The 21,326-nt window shown below is 35.6% G+C and overlaps 1 protein-coding gene across 4 annotated transcripts in view; it reads left to right on the forward strand.

The window, feature by feature from the left end:
- Positions 1-21,326, forward strand: part of LOC121297462 (testican-1-like) — a 198,493-nt gene that overhangs the window by 127,164 nt on the left and 50,003 nt on the right. For all 4 annotated transcript variants that reach the window (XM_041223796.1, XM_041223798.1, XM_041223797.1 and 1 more), the window contains 2 exons: positions 12,698-12,812; positions 19,816-19,948. In XM_041223796.1, coding sequence (XP_041079730.1) covers positions 12,698-12,812; positions 19,816-19,948 — 248 coding nt within the window. The remainder of the gene's footprint in view (positions 1-12,697; positions 12,813-19,815; positions 19,949-21,326) is intronic.

Raw genomic sequence — 21,326 nt, forward strand, 5'->3', positions numbered from 1 at the left:
CTCAGTCTGTGATAAATAATACAATAAAAATAAGTCCAAAGCACACTGTTTCGGTCGTGAGCTACAGCCACTAAGTGCAGTCTTTGGTTCCTTGTTTCTGTAGTCCCGCTTCTGGTCCCCTTGGCTGTTTCTGTTGCGCTCTTTCTCTCACTCCAGCTTGTGTCTCTGTCTCAGCAGCAGCAGCAAACTGCTACTTATCCCCAGGGTACGCCCCCTGTGCATGCCCTCCTGTGCACCTGCCACCAATCCCAGGAAGACACAGCTTTCCGCTCTTGGTCCCCTGATGGTCGCAACATCTCATCCCTTGGTTTGTGCCAACAATGTTGCAACAAGCTACCACTCACGTGACAAGCCGAGCCCGATTGGTGGTGATCCTCACCTGCTGCAATTGAACTGTTGACCCCGGGTCACAGCGCCTTCCCGAACATGGTTATAGCAGGCTCAGGGTCATTACAATATATTAGTTGTCAGTCTTTCCCTATTGTCTCATCAAAAATCAATGGTGCACTGCAAGCTGTAAATTAATGAAGGGAACTTATACATACTGGTGGCCAACATTTTTGGGTGTTAACACTTCAAATGCAACTGAGGGGTAGCGTCCCATTAAAAAAATAAAATAATAATAATAAAAAAAAAAAATACCTAGAAAAAAAAGCCTGACTAGGCTACTAAATTGATTTAATAGATATATACCAGGGTTCTCTCCAGACATTTTCAGTGCAGCCGGGTGGCAGAATTATTTATTTATGCGTATAAACGAATATGTAAATATAATTTAAAACTGAAACATACAATAAGACAGAATATTGCCAGGCTATTTAAAATAATGCATTTGTTTCATCTGGTGGATACTGTACTAGCAGTGGCATCCCAATCAGTAGCGCTGCAGCTTTTCTGCCTTTCAGAAACATCTTTTTCCCCATCTCGTAAATCTCCGGTCGAGTATCGGTACTCTGTGTTACCAGTATTTCTTCAGAGTCCGCTTCTGTAATCTTTCTTTTTATACCACCACTCTTTGTCCATGTCAACACTCATTTTAAATTCTTGACGCACTAGAAAATAGGGCCTGTTCTGTTTTGAAATGCACTCTAGCAGTTAGTCTACTCTGCCTGAAGTAAACATTGTAGGTGAGACAACAAAGTAACAACTACAGGCACTGCTGTTTCAAGCCTCCGCCTTGCATATGTACTGTATAATTTTAAGATGTACTTTGTGTGTTGTTTTGTCATTATGTGTTACTTTCTTTTACTAATTTATTAAAAGCTGTAACCTGCTGCTGTTCTTATTTAAAACAGTTGCTATGTGAGTGACGCAATCATTTTGCCAGCGATCTGCAGCACGCCGTTAGCTGGATTGTTCCCTGATGATAACTTTCAATTCACACACACACAAACACTGCGACACTTACACGTTCATTAGCAAGGTAGTGTTGACAATTTAGCGAGTTTGTCACTAGATTTGATGAGTTGTTTTTAGATTTGGTTTCATTTATAATGAAATTGAACCTGGAACGGAGTGTTTATTAAAAGCTAAAATGTAGGAATGTCAAATCGTTTGAACATCTAATATTCAAATATTCGGCAGATTCTGCTCGAGACCCATGTTTAAAAATGCCTGTATTGTAACTGAAAATATAAACCCCTCCAAAAATTATAGCCTACTGACAGAAAATAACAGACATTTGTTTAAAATATATATGTATAAAAATGAGAACATACATGATATTAGTGTAAATGTAAAGGCGTTAATATCAAAAATTCACAAATTATTAAGTTTTACTTTTATGTACATTTATCAAAAAACGTGTCCTTACCTTAAAATGTGACAATGATGTTGTCTTCTGTCTTCATTTATCTAAAATCTAACCCTATCTAACACTTATATAAAACTTGTCTAATAACAACTACAACGTATGTAAACACCTCTCACTTATAATAATACCTAACAGTTATCTAACACCAATCTAATACTTTTCTAACATTTATCTCTCTATATCTATCTAATCTATAGCTATCGATGAACTTTCTTGTCTCTCTCGCCTCTCTACCACCTTCTGAGAACTTTGCTCGCTTGATTTAAGCACCCTAAGGCACTGGCAGGTTTTTCAGTCTCAATAAGAATGCAGAGTCTTGATTGCTTTTTTTCGCTTTTATTAAATTACATTTCCTACAACACATTATTCATAAATGTTGTTAACAATTTTTTTTTTCGTTATATTCATGCATGTACAAATCAGATATGAAATTCATTAAGAATTATTATCCTGACAAATATATAGGATAGGCAAAGAATTGTTTTTCTTGTCCAAAGTTGTTACAACGTTGTGTTTTTCACAACCAAACCACAACATTGTATATTAGTTGATACATGACGTTTCTACAACGTTATCAAGTGTCGTTTTAGCAACATTGCCACAACATTTATTTTAGAACAAGTACATTGGCCCCAACCAACCCACAACCTTACTGCAACATTGTGTGTTAGCTGGGTGTACACTTTATTGTTAATATAGCCTAATCATGAATTACTGTAACTAAATCACTGAATCGTGGAACAATGAGGAAACAGCACTGTATACTTGCCTTGTCTGAATAACAACACTGTATACTTGCCTTGTCAGGGATTCTTCCAACAAACCCGTGATGGACCCAGCATCCCCCAGCTGCAAAAGAGTTAAACCAGATACCACAATCATCAGAATTGCAAATGAGCAAAATTATACTGTATATACATTTTGTATTATGCTTGAACGGTTTCCCTTCACTACTAAAAATCTTAATGCAAACATGAAAACTAATAAGAGATTATTTAACTTTATGTTTAAAAAAAATTTAAAAAAAAATAAAATAAGAAGTTTATTTGATGAAACACTTAGATGTTGCATGTTCTACGCTATATCAATTGACATATTACAATTGAATAATTTAATATTCTGCCCTATTGTTGAACCATTGAAGCAGGGTTACAGCAGTAAAAGCCTATCCAAGCGTGTTGCTTTGGATTTTCAGCAGTCTGTGTCAGACCAATGTCTAGTGTAGAATAGGCCCAATGCTTATAACCAATGAGGTATTTAATAAATAAATTCAAGCTAAGCCAATATTAGAAAACAGTCTTCTAAATCCAAGACTTAGCACTATACACTTTGTTCATCTCTGTTTGTTGGAACAAAGAATAAACAGCTAACCTGAAAGCTAAAATGCAATTTAAATAATGACAGACATCCTGCCACTAAGCCTGGCAAACACATATTTGAACAGGATCCCTCCCTTTCTTATTATATCTTTTTAAACAGCAGAGCTTGAAGCATTATAATACAAATGAAAAAGGGCAGCAGATTATTAACAAGGCTATTGAAGAGTCACTGTTTTGTGTGTGGGTGGTACAACTCACTGTATCTTAAAGTAAAAGATTGAACTTAAAAAAAAAAAAAGACCTTCATTTATTAAAGCATTTGTAAATTTTAAAGTGTTTTTGAAGAAGTAAAGCACCTAAAACTGGTTCATATTTCTATTATTAATAATTCACTTCAGTTAAAAATGCCACACCACAATTGTGTATAGTTATATCATCTACATTTATTGTGTGTGTTTTAAATAATTCCTTAATGTTGTTTCTTCGATTATTTTCCAGACTTAGTAGCTCCTTTTTTTAATCAGAGGGGCTGCTTAATTTTATGCACCCTCTACAACTATGAGTTAGTAAATGCAACATCTCTATAAATAACTGTAGTTACTTCAGTAACAGCTGCACACATCCAGTCCTTTTGAAAATATACCCTGCCTAGGAGCTGTAGTGTCTTTTGCTGGAATAGCCAGTAAGCATGGTAAACAATCATCTTAGCAGACAATGCATAAGAGATAAGAGAATACAGATGGTAGTACACAGTATTAGTAGCATTGTTTTCAGTGTGTATCGATCTGCTTTAGAATGCATAACATTATTACACATAATTCAAACACAATCCTCGACTGTTTGACACAGTGTGTAGATACTGTATGATCTGTTACATAAAGGTTGAACAGTGTGCACGAGTGAGATAGAGATATGCACATGAATGTATTAGCTGTCACAAATCAAACCATGTGGGTGTGATATTTATCATGGGAATGAAGTGAAATGAATTGTATATTGTATGTGTTATGATTATGGGCCATCAAATACTGCAGTCAGATAATAGTATCTTCACTACTAAAATAGTTTTCAAACTGCAGTGGACCTGGAGCCCTTTGATAACAGAAATGTGATTGTTTTTACTGACTTATTACTGACAATCACATACTTCAGGATGTATTAACCAAGGCTCACAGATCAAATTCATAGTTTTTTTTCTTGATATGGTACTGCCAGTTTCTACATATCCTCATGTGGCAGACTTCACCTAAGATAAAAATAATAATAAAAAAGCAAAGAAATAACACCTTAGTTTTAAATATTTAATATAAAAAGATCTGAATGTGTTATGATTGAAGTGTATATAAATTCACTTTTATTGACAACTAACTCAACACAACCATACACATATATTCTGTTTTGAAAATGTATCTTACTTGATGATGTTTTTTTATTCTACAATACAGATATCATCTACCTTATGAAATATGTTATAACACCCCATATCAGGCTCTGCATTAGAGAAAAAACATTTGAATAAAACACGTTACTGAATTTGGTTTTTGGAAACAATAATATCTTGCATTCTGACTCTATTGTAACATAACTCTAACATTTCTGCATCTTCAGCACTGTCTTTAACAGCAAGTTTAACTGGGAGGACAGAATGACTAGACTACACAGGTAGTATACAGGTTTATAGCTTCAAAAACTTATTTGCTCTCCATTTGATGAGTCTGTGGAACCTTCTGTTATTTCTATATATATAATATATATATATATATATATATATATATATATATATATATATATATATATATATATATTTTAAAATAAGTTTAAAAAAAAAAAAAAAAAAAACATTGCCTTGGTTGACAAATTAAATATAATGTAATGAGTATTCAAATTCCAGGGTTGAATTAAGGTGAACACTAAGGTGAGCTGTCTAATAAGGTGATACCTGTATTGTACAATAGTAGCATTATTATTAGTATCAGACATTAGTCTTTTTATACTACTAATACTACCCTACTTCTACTACAAACAACAACAACAACAATATGAATACTAATAATAGTAGCAGCGAGTAGTTTTTCGAGATTTACGATTATACTGTATTTACAATATAATCGTAAATCTCGAAAAACTACTCACTTCTAAATCTTTTGTAGTCATTTTTGTATTACCTTAGTATAAATACATGTTAATTTGGATTCATATGTGTTTTTTCTGACTTTATGTGAACGAAAAGACACACATTTGCCCGTGTTCCCATTGGAAAGTGATATTTTGAAATATCACTGTCCTGGTCACAAAAGCAAAGTTTGTGGGGAAAAATAGCCATTTTCTATACTTTTGAGGCATAAGCAATTAGGAAATAACACTTACTACCCAGGAACAAAAATTGTGTTACATAGTGTAATAGATAGTATTTAGATACCAATTCCTATTTTATTTTATTTTTTTTGATACTGAGAGGTCAACAGACTAGCACTTTGTTTATTCTCTGACAAGGTTGAACAGAGCAATGGGGAGATATGTACAGAGGTCATTAATAACTTTTGAAAAGCTGTAGTCACACAGCAGCACTGGATTGTTAAACTGTCTTTGAGATGCAGCTGCCTGTACACTTCTGCACTGCAAGGCTTTCACCTCAGACCTTAATAGATCCTGACATATGTTATTGTTCCAGGGAAGAACAGGTTTGTTTTCCATGTTGCTGGTGTTACTTTTGAAGATTTCAATTTCTAGATTTGCAGTACCAGCAAAAAAAAAAGTATATCATACAGTATATACTGTAGATCTTTCCTGTGTAAAAAATCTCTGCTATTTTTAATTGTATTTGTGTTACATTTTGTATTTTCTAAATGCATTTAATTGAATTTATTGTATTCGTTTCTTTAATTGTATACTTGCTTGTTAAGAGCTTTGAAATTGCCTTGGCTTTGGTGTTGTGCAATGGTGATTACATCACAATATGCAGGTACAGTCAAATAAACTGTTTCTTTAGCAGTTGTGAGGTAATATCCATATCCTTGTTTGTTATTCACAGTGACCATTTTCTTTGATATCTGAACCCTGTCAGTTTGCAATTTAATTTATATATGCACACAAAAAAATTATGTATGCATTGTGTGTGTGTATGTGTGCGCATTTGTGCGTGTGTGCAATATACAATGCAGAGCAGTCTGAAAGAGACCACTTGTAGTGTGGACATCAGCTTCTAAACATATAACCTTGAACTCTGTTGTCTGGAGTAGCAGGAGATACTGTCTCTTTCAGTATGTATTCCCCAAATATGTACACTGAACAAAAATATAAACGCAACATGTAAAGTGTTGGTCCCATGTTTCATGAGCTGAAATAAAGATCCCAGAAATTTTCCATATGCACAAAAAGCTTATTTCTCTCAAATTGTGTGCACAAATTTGTTCTTCACCTACGGGATCGTCTGAGACCAGCCACCCGGAGAGCTGATGAAACTGTGGGTTTGCACAACCGAAGAATTTCTGCACAAACTGTCAGAAACCGTCTCAGGGAAGCTCATCTACTTGCTCGTCATCCTCACCAGGGTCTTGACCTGACTACAGTTCACCGTCGTAACTGACGGCAAATGCTCACCTTCGATGGCCACTGGCACACTGGAGAAGTGTGTTCTTCACGGATGAATCCTGGTTTCAACTATACCGGGCAGATGGCAGACAGCGTGTATGGCATCGTGTTGGCGAGCGGTTTGCTGATGTCAACTACCTATGGTGGCGGTGGGGTTATGGTATGGGCAGGCATAAGCTACGGACAGCGAACGCAATTGCATTTTATCAATGGCAATTTGAATGCACAGAGATACCGTGACGAGATCCTGAGGCCTGTTGTCGTGCCATTCATCCGCCGCCATCACCTCATGTTTCAGCATGATAATGCACGGCCCCATATCGCAAGGATCTGTACACAATTCGTGGAAGCTGAAAATGTCCCAATTCTTCCATGGCCTGCATACTCACCAGACATGTCACCCATTGAACATGTTTAGGATGCTCTGGATTGACGTGTATGACAGCATGTTCCAGTTCCCGCCAATATCGCACAGCCATTGAAGAGGAGTGAGACAACATTCCACAGGCCACAATCAGCCTGATCAACCCTATGCGAAGGAGATGTGTCGCGTTGTATGAGGGATATGGTGGTCACACCAGATACTGACTGGTTTTCTGATCCATGCCCCTACATTTTTTTTTTAAGGTATCTGTGACCAACAGATGCATATCTGTATTCCCAATCATGTGAAATCCATAGATTAGGGCCTAATGAATTTATTTCAATTGACTCATTTCCTTATATGAACTGTAACTCAGTAAAATCTTTGAAATTGTTGCATGTTGCGATTATATTTTTGTTCAGTGTATCTGGAGCAACGTGAAATATATTAAACGGATGATTAAATTTCAAAGTTTGAAATTCTTAATCATTTTCAAGGAAAATTGTCAAACGAAGGGGACTCTGGTAAAACAGTTGTTTAGGACAATGTATTGGGTGACATGAAAGATGTTTGGAAAATCAAGACTTTTGGATCAGGCTCTGGATAATCAAATAGGGCTGCATTTCAGTTGTTCTGGCTCAGGAGAATATGAAGTAGTGGTTGCCATGGTGATGCTATCAGCAGCAGTGATGAATGTTTCTGTCCTTCAAATACAAATGACTTGGAAGTGTTGTCAAATTAATGTGCTAATTATTCATTATATTTCTGCATTAAGAAGCTCCAGAAGAACTTCTGCTTTTGCTGATAGGCTCCAAAGAATGTCACTTTGTCAGATAGATAGCCTGTTCAATGTTGCCTGTTCCTTATTCAACTGAGTGGCAATTATAATGCATGCATGAATATTGTCAGTCCTACAGAAGATTCAGCTTCTCAAAATGAGCACAGTTAGCACTTAAACAACATTCTGTGTTACACACTAGACTAAGCACTTGCAGGCTTTATAAAGCAGCCTGGCCCAGCGTAGTGAAGAGAAAAAGTTTAATAAATGTATTTTATCCCGGTTTCAGGGCACGTACACCAAAATGGGAAAAGAGAAAAGTATTCTTTCTTTTCATTTTTTTTTTGCTTTCACACTTTGCAATTGCGATCCTTTCCTCTTCTACCTCGCCTATAGTCTTCCATTACACTAGTGGAGCAAATCTATATTTATTTTCCCTGCTGTTTATCCATCGCTAGACCCAATTGCCACCCCAATGAACAATTCTGCCTCGTATGTGGACAGATTTTCCTGGTGAATCTCCATTTTATTTGGACCTTTTTATGGAACCGGCCTGGATATTCCTGCAGATTTGTTTTTATGTTAATAATGTAGATATGAGACAGGGTCGCCTAGTTAATGATGTTCAGGGTTCTATTTAGGGAGTTGCCATTTTGGACTCCTTTCAAGGTACAAAGAGTCTTCTGATTCCTTGGGGCAGAAACTGCTACTTCCTTTTGTGCTCTACACTACTGACAATCAAAATCTGTGCTTTACATCAACCTGTGTTTTTTCAAGTGAAGAGAGAACCTGTGTATATTTAAATTGTTCATGCAATGCTGTGCACCTTCTTTACAATGTCCAGAGCCACACTCATAGAAAATACAAAGATGCTGCCAGTGCTTATTTCCTTTTCATATCACAGAGGTCACGGGGTCAGTATCCAGCCCATGTTTTGCTAGATGGAAAGAGTAAAGCCAAAAATGTGAGTGTGTCCAGTGATTCATCGGGTTTAACGTCTACACTTTTTCTCCAGCGAAGCCATTACCAGGAAAAAAATGGTGCAATCGGTTAATGGTCCTTATATATATATATATATAGATATATATATATTATATATATAGATATATATATATTATATATAGATATTTGTGTACTAGGACGTATATATATATCTTGTCTCTCTGATATAAGAGGCCCTGGTAGAGGTGTCTGATAATGCACTCTCCTGTCTGATAATGCACTTTTGGATACAATTGAAAAAGAACAGAGATTCATCAGCATAAATATATTGTAACCCAGCCTGTGATGTTGTTTCATCTTTCCAAATTTTACATGTATAAGATTGAGAGGATTATTCACTTGCTTTAATATAAGAACCAGCCACTGTGAGATTGTGGCTTGGATTAAAATAAAATCATAGGCTTGCCATAGGTATGGTATTGTCTGTAGAGACATGCCACTGTGTATACATACACCACACACATATAATATATATATATATATTTATATATATATATATATATATATATAAAGATATAGTATATATATATATATATATAACACCCCTAAACATAGTTTGAACATAAATTGACCATCATGTTAAGGTATGAATGAGGCCTGTGTTGGTCATGCGTCCATTCCGGAAGCAGCGATTAAAGTCACTGACAAGGCTGGTTAGGTGCCTGACCAGTAAAGGTTAGTGAAGAGGAATGAGGTGAACTGTTTTAAAAGTTTACCACAGTAAAAGCAAGTGTAATAAAGCAAGCACAGAGAGGTGCGATAAATGTGTTAAGAAAAAAAAAAAAGGCAAACCATGGTAAGCTATGGTAAATGCATGACTTAATAATTACTGTGGTAAACTTTTATAAGGGAATCTCCTCCACTGTTAAGACATTGGATGACATTTCCTGAGTAAGTTATCCATATAAATCATAAATTTACTAGTATTAATCTTAGAGCCAGTGTAGCAAATTTGGCTGATACCACCAGCCATATTACGACACAGACAGATAACGACCAAATTATTAAAGAGCATAGTTATGTTTCATATTGGTGATGGAGCTGGTTGCATTACACAGAACATTGATAGCAAATTGGCTCTTAGAATAATATGTTTTACTCTGAGTAGTCACAGCAGTTACCATGTACTTTAAAACCAACATTTTCTCATTGAAAAGCCATCACTTATCATTAATGAATTCCTTTGTGTGCATTAGCAACTTCCACATTTATAGTAGAAGTTTGGTAAGGAAAATAGTTGGATTTCCATTAGTTTGTTACAAAAACAAACTAACATGTTAACATATAAATTGAATTTCTGACAAAGGCTAGAGTTCCATAAAGTTCAATTACTGTAAGTATAACAGTGCACATCACTGAGGTATGGTTTCTTTTAAAGTTCACCACATCAACTTACGTTTCAGGGTGCTATTTACAAATATACATTACAATAACACCTGACAGTGTTTAATGTAGTTGCAGAAAGACTATTTTAAACTATTAAACTAGGTGCTGCAAAGCCATTTTAGTATATAAATATACAATAACATAAACAGTACCATACACACTAAGGCAGTAATGGTATGCTATTTTAAAAGTAATTTGCAACAGAAAGTGTTGGAGCTAGAGGGAGAGATTTAGAAAATTTACCACCAGTGTAATTAGAACTTAGATGAAAAAAAGTTGATGCATCACTAGCTGTCAGTACTAAATACAATTACAAAGAACATTCTGCAATAATCTGTCTGAAGTAGCAGGCAGGTTAAAAGTCAATTTCAGTAAAAGGCACCATGCCAATCAAAGATACGTTTTCATCAAACTGAGTTGCAGTGAACAGCCTGCTTACACAAACAAATGCACAGACACGCTACATTACAAAGGGTTGTTAAGGTCAATTTCATAAAGTGACATAACATAATACAACTGAGAAGGCTGAAACTTATGCAAACACTCCCAGTGCTCAAAGCTTCTCTTGATCGAACGATCATATTGCTATTTAAAGTTAAAGGAGCACAACTTAAAGAAGCACATTTGTTATAATCAATTAAATTGTTTATAAGTGTTTTATTGTTATACTTTAGTAGTGAAATAAACATGTGTTTGGTTGATATTTCCATGTGACAGTTATATATGTGTAGCACCAAATTGAATTGATTTTACTTTGTATTTCCAGTGGCATATTGTTAAAGCGTGACAAGCATGGCAAGCTATGGCTGGGCAGCGCCCTACTTGTAAATAGTGTGGTGTGTGTTGCTGTTGGTGGTTGGCAGGGATGGGGTTATTCCTATTCCTACCAAAAACATGTGAGAATGTGGCTGGAGCCTTAATCGAATTATTGATGATTAAATAGGCTCCAGCCACCTGGAATATAAGGGGGACAAAATCCTTTGTTTGGGAGATTTAATGCTAATGATAAAAGGTGAAAGTATGTAGCTGTGCTGTGCTGTTACATTTGTAAGTTTTGTAGCCCTTTTGTTTTGGCCATTGTGCCTTTTTATTTGTTAGTGTGTTTTGTTTAGTGTTTGTATTTGTTTATTAAACATGCACATTGGTGCTTCACTGCAGTGTCTGTGTCTGAGCCTCTCTAACCCTTGACCATCTGCCACACAAGCCCACAACTCTTTGCAGGTTGTACTGTGCATAGGAAGTGAGGTCATCAGAACATCTCTGTTAGCATTGGTGCTTTACCATTATAGCTTGACATGACATATGTTACATTAAAAGTCTGAATATTGGCAAATCTTAAGATTCACTGGTAAATGTCGATATTTACCAAGCAAAGCAGTAAATGTCCGAAATACATATGATAATGGTTTATTTCGGACATTTACTTGTAAATCTCAAGAATAACCAAGTGCCTTTGGCTAATGACCGAATGTCTCGCTTTCGTGCATTTGAGGCTTCAGGAGTCCTGTGTAACTAAAAAGTACCACAAGTCTACCATGCTGCAATAAGTAAATATATCTGTGTAATTGTTTTATACGCAAGTTTACTAGAATATTGGTTGTTCTACATAAGTAGATTCAGTACCATGCTGAATTGCCCAATTGTGAATTACTGTAAGCACCTTAATGATTATTTTGTTAATGGAAAATGTGTATGCAGAAATATATATATTTGACATTGGAACATTTGTATGAAGAAATACATATATATATGTTGACAGTGTTTTTTCTAAATGGGAAAATGTGTATACAGAAATAAATATATTCAATATTATTATTTTGTTAATTGCCAATCTATGTGCCAGAATAAATACATTCTTAGATGATATACCTGCTTTTATTAATACATTTTGGTAAATCATAAGGTTAACCAGTAAAAGTCAGAAAAGCAATTTATTTCTGACATTTACCACCTTATTTAGTAAATGTTGACATTTACCAGTAAAACGTAAGATTGACCAGATTCTGACTTTTACCGTAACATATACAGTAACTGGCAAACAAAGATTTATCACAGATAATACAATATTTGTACCTTAACTATACCACACTGTGAAATTGGTAGTTGTCATGGCCCTATATGTGTGTGTGTTTATGTAAGGATTGAAATTAAAATCTAGCAGGCTTTGTAGTGAAGCTTAATAAAACTTGCCCAGCACATCTGATATTTCTAATATTTGCACTTAGCACTTGAGCACCTACAGTATCTCTTCACAGCAGATATGTCCAACTGTCTTGACACTATTGTTCCAGTTGTTCTGGCTAAATGGGGATTTACTGAAAGGGAAATGACACTGCTTTGTTAGTATGACATTTGAATGACACATATTTTTTCTTTTGTCTCTGTCTCTTGCCAACTGTGCATACTATCCTTATTTCTTGTTTTTTTTTTACATTTTTTTTCAGCTCTAGATGCCACAAAAGACCCCTGCTTGAAAGTAAAGTGCCCTCCTCATAAGGTGTGCATGACCCATGACTACCAAACAGCCATCTGCATCAACCACAATCAGCTTGTGCACAGGTAGGTGATAGCTTTCAACCAGTTTTCCATTGATTTTCAAAAGTAAAATGAGCACAAGGGCCAAGATGTGGGTAACTAGGGATTATAAATTAGGTTTTGACTTCCTCCATGGCTATACCTCACTGCTCAGAAAAGTCACAGCAGTTAACACATTTCAAATTAGTTCTGACCATATTTTAAAGTAGTCTCCATTAATATGCCTGGACATGTCTAGGATTAAGGAGTTGAAGGGGCCAAGGACCATTTACTTTTCCCACTACCTCATCACAGTGTTGTTTTTAATTAATTATCTATCTATCTATCTATCTATCTATCTATCTATCTATCTATCTATCTATCTATCTATCTATCTATCTATCTATCTATCACAATCCCGATGCTCTGTTATTCTGATAAAAACAGGAGATTGTAGATGATTTTGCAGGGAATAAAATGACACATACAGTATGTCACTTGGGGCAGGATTTTCAAAGACCAGTGTTATTGTATCAAACTCGTGGTATAGTAACGAGAGCTTTAGTAGCAAGTGATTTTCAAATGAAATGTGTTCATTAAATTAATAATGCTTTGAAATTGAGTCGATGAAGTCGTTAATGAACGCATTTCTCGTTAAAAATTGTCTGGTTAATTATCGCAGGTCACATACATCACTTCCTGTCTCAATGACTAGATCAGGGGAACTTGTTAATCAAAATACATGTTAACGAGATCCAGAAAAATGAATGGAAGCATAATTCACTGTTATAGAAACTATTAGCTTACAGGGAGATCTGTCACCAGCAAGCAGCAGCAAAATGGAACTTGAAAATATCTAGTTTGTGTAATGTGTAAACTTCATTTAAAATTGTGCATTTTGTCATCCAGAATGTACATTTATTTAGAAAACTTCACATATAAAATACTTATTTACTATTATCTGGCGTGTGGATAAAAAAAATGCAAACCCACCCTACTAGTCATTTACTCTCATCTGGGGGGATATTTTGCTACAGCTTACTCTCTACAGCTCTTTTAATGTGCATTTTGCAATCTCTTTTTTTGGTTAAAAAGAAAACAAATGCTGTAAATCATCTATGTATACTGGAATTTGTTTTCTTATGTTGACATCAATTTTTGTATGTATTTTAGTATGTATGATTGTATGCTATAAATACATATGTTTGAAGTGCTATTTGTGTTTAGAGTTGTTAGTTATTCTACATGTATGTGCCATATATGTAACACCTCACTATATATTTATTAAGCTTTTAAAATTAGGATAGAACTCCCTAACCCAATACATATTTGTTTATAATTAATTGTTGGGTGAATTCGTCTAATCATGCATTTTCTCTGTTACTCTTTGCTCGTCTCCATGAGAAATACACTCAACATGATTAGAAGTAGCTACCAAACACTTACAGTATTATAAGAACATTTTATGTGCATGCAAACGTGTGAAGATGAAAGTGTAGATTGTACATAAAGCGTGGGGAGAGTCTGACAACATTACAAATACGTTCAGGCAAATTTCCATATCAGTGATCTCAATCACATTCTTTTGGATCTGTTTGTCCTTGTATACCTGTTCTTCATTCTTATGTGGATTAAACAGAGGTGTTAAAAGCCAAGGACTCATTGCAAATCCACAATCACATAAGGAAACTTTATTGTAATATCTAATATGCCATTTTCTATACGAAGATTTCAGTTGTATAATTCAAATAAAATCTACATTAGAAGTCAGCTGTCATATAATGTACATATGCAGAATTCAAATAGGCTACAATTGTATTGATAATTTTGTGGTAGTAACATTACTCTGGGTGCAAATAACAATATGTCATTTTTAGCAATACAAACATTCTATAAGGTTACACATGATTAACACAAGTGAATAAATCTTATTCATAACCACAAATATAGAAAAGATTAAAATATTTTCATAACTACAAGTACTGAGTTAGCTAGGTAGTCAGTAAGAAATTAACTTTGCTCCTGTTCTCTCTCTGTGGCATCACAGCTGCGGCCTCTTAAATTTCTGTTTCAAGATGAGTTATATACTCTTTCATTAATTAAAATCCTCCTTTTCCACATGCAAATTAACTCCTGATAAATTGTGTCAATTAACACGGATTTGCATTTAAATTTCCACACAAACAAAAGAAATGTCACAAGAAGCATTGCTTGTTAAGAGATTAACATTATTTCATAATTCAACATAATTTTGGAAATCACATTAGGACAATTATTTAATAACGAAATAGGCACAATAACCACGTGAAAATGCCAAAATCAGAGCTACATACCGATTTCTTGATTAACACTCGAGTTATCATTTACAACCTTTTTTAAATGCTGCCCATGGTGTCAATTTTAGTTGATATGGAGGAACACTTGAAAACCTGTTGACAAAGTGCATTGAACTTAGAGGGGTTTATAGAAAGTGAATAGCATTTATTCCCATGTGCTCTTCCTGTAAAATGGTTTACGAGTGTACTGAAAACCGAACCTCACGTGATATACTGTATGCTGTAGTTTACCTGCTTACAACAATATATTTAATTATTAGGCTTCTCCATCTACCCACCCTTAATGGATCCTGGCATTCACATTAACAGTAATCCAATAATTACCCAGTAATTACAGCCTCCATTCTCAGGTTTCCAAAGCAACCTCAGTATGTCAGACAATTGCAGTTGTTGTTAAATCTCCATTGGTGTCAGCAAGCCAATAAATAACCTGTCAAGCTGAGTTCACCCTGTCAAAAAAATACCTAAGTGAATTGGCCCAGGGCAGTGCCAGGGTCAAGGATGTTTGTTTCAGTCACTGTTATTGCTCTGTCTTGTGTTAAGACCCTTGATAATAGCAAATGACTCAAGGGTATTCTAAGCCTCTTAATCTCCTTACGTTCAGCTGCAGTAGTGAGCCGTGAAACAAATAGGTAATAAGTAGAGACCAAGTTAAATATGCCCCTGCTTGCATTGGCACATCATATCAGTTCTTGGCATTGCAAAGACATTCTAGAAATGCTGTGCTTGAAACATTATTTAGTTATAGAGAATGGTTTATGATGGAGACACTGTTTTCTAAGAGATAAACAATGAAATGAGGAGCCGGATGATGGAAGCAAAGTAGTTAAAGTAGTCAAGGGCAACTTCCTCCTTCCTGTCCTGAAGCATCAAATTTAATTTCCCAGGCTCCCCATCTGCAGCTGCGCTCTTTCATTTTTAATTATTTGTTTTAATATTTCCTCCTAATGAATCTGATTGACTGCATAATGTTGTGACAGGGCTCATCAACAACACGGAAAAGCAGGATTCAGTTCTGTCACATCCAATTTGAGATATTAAACCAGTGAACCGCAAAGGTCTGTCTTTATTTCTTATGAAGGAGACACTAGAATCATGTGCTTATATAGAATAAATGTGAGCAGGAGCATGCTGTCTGCACAGTGATACTCCATGTTCTACTACTGGCAGGGGAGTTTTACTTGTAGGGAGAATAATTGGGTTTCATGTATGTGCCTGCTTGAAGGGAGTGTTCTTCAGTCATGGGAAGAGTCTTTTAAGGATAGAAAAACATACATTTGAGATAGACAATGTATACTTCAGAAGCAGGCATACAATATAGGAATTTAAGGTGGCTGACATTTTAGGAAAATGTCATTGCTTTTTAATAGATTTAGTGCCACCAATGTCATTGTGAAAGGGTAATTACAGTATAAGCTTACAGTAGAACCTGTGGAAAATATCATAAACAGTAAATGGACTTGTGAAAATATTATTGAAATTCAAAGAGATTTGAATTCAGATTTACCAAGTTTACAAGAGGTCCATTGTTCATCTACAGTAATTCTCCAGGACTGCCTGTTAGCCACAACTGTAAAAATAGGACAAATGTTAACACAAAAAAAACCCCAAAACAAACATGTTATATAGATGTTAAAAACTGCCAGCAGGTAATTGCTTTTTGGCCTATGCATTTTCCATCAACTAAGGTGAACAGAGTATTAATTAGACTGCATCATTCAACAGATTCCTTTTCTTTTTTTCTAATTACCTCAGTAGGGAGACAAAACTAAAATAAGATAAACAGGTGTGATTGTCCAGCTTTTTCACCTCATTCTGAACAGTTCAGTTGTTATACACTGGTGGTGAGATTGAGCCCTGGCACAGCTGCGAAAATTCCCTGTGAACCAAAAGCACGAAAGACCACAATTATCACTGGGGGCATGTAGGAAGAATTGAACTAAAGAAATGTCCCAAGTATACATGCTCTAGGCAAGGTTATATATGTTTGTGTTTCAATCAATGTTCTTACATTGCCTCATATCAAGACCTCAGTGTTGGCCTGTTATACCGCTTTTCCAGGAGGAGCCTGGTTGTCTTTCCACTGCAGAGCCCGAGCCGTGCAACTGACGTGTTAATGAACGTATCAAATTGCATGTAGATGATGCGATATTAAGAGGCGGTGTATAGGAGTTGAGAATGGCAGATCCAGAGGTTATGACTATGCTTTGCTTCAACACAAGATGCAACACAATGATGAAAATCATATCCCCGCCCCTGTTCCTACTTGGTTCCAAGACAGATTCAGATGTGTTCTGAGACAAGAGTTTTACAGTTTGATTCTCCCTCAGCACGACAAATAGCCAGTGGAAAACCATCCGTACAGCGAGGGCCGCAACCACTCACGGCTCGTATGTGCTGGTGGAAAAGGGGCATTACTGTCTTTTTGTTGCTTCCTTACCCCTAGAAGGTATATGCACTCTACTAAGCATTTCATTAGGAATGAAGCAGCTGCCCTTCTGATGAGGTGAGATATACAGTATGACAACTGTCGGAAGACAACCAAGACCGGGTGACGTATTTCAATGACAGTTCGAAAAGAAGTGGAGTGTGAAAGAAGTGGAGGATGGAGATGTGATTCTAGTTTTTAAGCTATTGAGGCAGACTGTGAATGAAAGGGGCATTTATGTCTCTTCCAGAATAGTGGCAACCTTTTAATTGCTTTCTAGTCTTTTACCGGCTACACACACCAGTAGTTAAAATAGGGAAACTGGGAAGTGTTCACCTGGTAGAATTAGAAGACCTCTTGTTGTAATGAAAGTAAAGTTGAGATCTTTAGCAGTTTGCTAAAAGTGAAAACCACACACACACGCACAAACAGCAAACTGTTTTACAGATTGATCTTCACAGTGATTAGCCAATACTGTCACTTTGCCTTTTCATTTTTTTTTCTTTTTTATCTGGGAAACATACTTTTTTTTGTGGACAGGCAAGTACAGCTTCTATCACCGGGGAATTCCAATGAATTTTCCTCTCATTGTAAGCAGCGGCTTAAAACCTAATTCGATCTCATCCGCATGATAACTTAATAAACCTACATGCTAATAAAAAGTGCTTGGCAGGGCACAGAATTATATCAGCACAGCTTGGAGCTGATTGTTTTTAACACCGTGCTTTGTTTTTAGTAATGGCACCATGCTGTATGCGCTGCAAGTGGGGACAATATGCGTCCTAGCTGGAAGGTTGAGAGTTATTCTAACTTAATAAAAAATCAATCTCAACATGTTTATTTTGTGTTTGCAGAGTGTAAGGAACCAGTTGCCATGGAGACTACCTCAGTGTAGAGGATAATTGTGAAGTTCTTCTTCCCTACATTGGCAAATCTGATGAATCTTGTATTAGCAGACTGAGGTTATAAAGTTTTGTTTGAAATATTTTGTTCAAAACATATTCTAGTGCTAGCCCTATTTTACAGCTCAGTTAACTAGCGACACTTTTTTATGGTGGTTTATCAGTACAATTTTTTTTTTTTTTTAAATAATGTGAAAAAAAAGATGTATGTAGATACATATTTATAGTTGGTTTCACAGACTCTAATTAGCTAGCCAAGTCAATCTCCTTGGAGGTTTCCAAACTAGGTTCATGTATTTTTCCACCTCAATGGCGAAGAAAAGCACAGGCTCAAAATCCTCACTGAATGTTACAGGACTGTAGCTATGTGTATGATCGTGTGCAGTTGGCAGAGCAGGCATATTGAATATTGAAATATAATATGGTCTTATATCAAATACCTTAAATCAGCTGACTGGTATTCCCCATTTGCATTGGTCCATCTGCCATTTACCATGTGGCCACAATCCTCTGCCTACCTCATTGGATCTATATGAGGCCATGCTCATAGTGTAATGTATTTAGCCGGATGCAACATATATGATAAAACATACATTCCTTATTGTAGCAGATGGAAAGAATGTCACATTATTGATTGAAATGGTATTTAAAGGAAGATGCAACAAACACAAATAAAATAAAAAATGTCACTGTAAACCTGAAAACTAACAACCAGACTAAAAATAAATATAATGTGAAAGACTATTGGGCAGACAATTACTTAGTGTTGTTTTTAGGAATAATGCAATATTGCTCCAGCTTCTTCAGGTGTATGAAAATTTTTCAGCTGCTATGGACAGTTACATTTATAAAGCCTGGATTCTGTTGGGGAAAAAAGAGAAAATGTTGCACAGTAGCAGTTTTTGGTCAATCAGGGATATTTGATTTCTTTATGGAAAACAAAGAAACAAAACACACTTTGGAATTCCAGTATGACAATCAAAATCAGGTATTTTACATGAATGTTCATGAATAACAAGTCAATAACTGCAAATAAATATGTTTTACAGACAATTAATTTATTAAGGGAAGAAGTAAGATTTTAAATTTTAGTTCAACATGGGTGGCAGTGAAAAGATGTGAACAAGAGATCAAAGAGAAAACACTGGCACTAGTTAAAGCATAATAACTTATTAAAAGGGAGTGCTGTTGAGTGTTTTTGTAAAGCCACCAACACTTTTTCAGCAATTCATATCACAAAATGCTTTACGTATTTCCTGTGTAGTGGAGGCTTATTCTTGAAGTTCAATGATTAACAAGCAATTTATTCAAACAGAATTGTTACCATTGGCTAATGGTTTGCACCTCTGTTTTTTTTTTTTTTTTTTTTTTTTTTTTTGCAGCCTTCAATTTAAGAGAGGAAACCTGGCTCATAAACACTGGATGGGAGCTGGAAACCTAGCCAAGTGCAAGCCCTGCCCAGAGTCTCACTCCAGCCCTGTGTGTGGCTCTGACGGGCACACATACTCCTCCAAGGTAAATGTGGGTGTGTCAGTTGTGCAAGGTTTATGTCGTATGAGGTAATGCTGTTATGAATACTTTTGGATAAAGTAATAAAACAAGGTAATGGGATGTAAGTTCAACAACCACAATCATTATTTACCTTCTACTACTACATTTATGTTTCACAATATGTTTCTTTGCTATATAACTACTGTACATAGTGCCTGTTCTGGTATGTTGGCTCGTGCAATAAATGGAAACCTTGCCATTTCTTATATTTTAATATACCATACTGTATATGAGAATTGCACTGCCAGTATCAGGATGCATTTGATGCCTGTATATGATGAACTGTAATATAAAGCATACTACTGAACCCTCCCAGTTTCTTTTGACAAAAAATATTAGTTTTAGAGTGATTGTTTTCTCAGGATTGATAATGCATTGACATTTAAGAACAGGACAGCTTTCCAAGAATACTAATATCTGGGTTGGCAATTCAAAAGGCATCTATATTATACTAACTTAACTCTTGGGGACTGGGTCAACATCCATATGTTTGATCTTGTAACTCTGGTTTATTAAAAAATACAGAGGATATCCTTTCCAGCAGGTCCTGATACTTCACCATTTACTAAATATGATAAATCATACATTATACATACCAGTGGAGGCAGGTGGTCAACAAAAATGGGGAGGCAAAAAAGCAGAGGTCTTGGGGTCTCCTTAAGGCACCAGAAGCAGAATAATCTGTTCTCACTGACAACACTTATATCATCTTAACGTTTTTGCCCCAATTTAAAGCTGTTACAAGCCAGTAGAAGAAAGAAAACTGTAGTCTACCATAATTTATTCTAATAAACGTAACTGTTATACACTGCCAACGTATGTTTAAAATACAACATTAATATAGCATTTAGATTTCAAGACCACATCACTCTAACATACTTTGCATAAAATAGTTTCTAAACAAAGTTTATTACAGAAGTTGAAGTTTAACTTCACAACTGACACGGTCTCTTGATTTCCTGTGACGCTTTATAGCCAGCTTCAGTCCGATTAAGTCAATAAAGCCATACTTTGACCATGCAAGCACGGTTACTGAAAATATGGTTATTTGCTACACCTCCAGTCAGCCAATTCAATCTGTCATACCAACCACTATGAAATGACCTGTTCTTATCAGCAATTTCATTTTTTGGTTGTGGCCTCCCTTCAGATTTTATCTTAAGTTTTACAGTGTAATCTAGTGTGGCAAAAGGAGTCATAATCAGCCGATCATTATCCTTCATTTCACATTGAACTCCTGCACAAGACATGCACCAAAATAAAACAATAACAAAATATAATGTGTTTCTTACTTCTGATGAGATGCAAAATGAAACTATGCAATTTCAATCAACACTCATAA

This window comes from Polyodon spathula, chromosome 22, assembly GCF_017654505.1.
Source record: "Polyodon spathula isolate WHYD16114869_AA chromosome 22, ASM1765450v1, whole genome shotgun sequence".
In the NCBI taxonomy this organism is placed as follows: Eukaryota; Metazoa; Chordata; class Actinopteri; order Acipenseriformes; family Polyodontidae; genus Polyodon; species Polyodon spathula.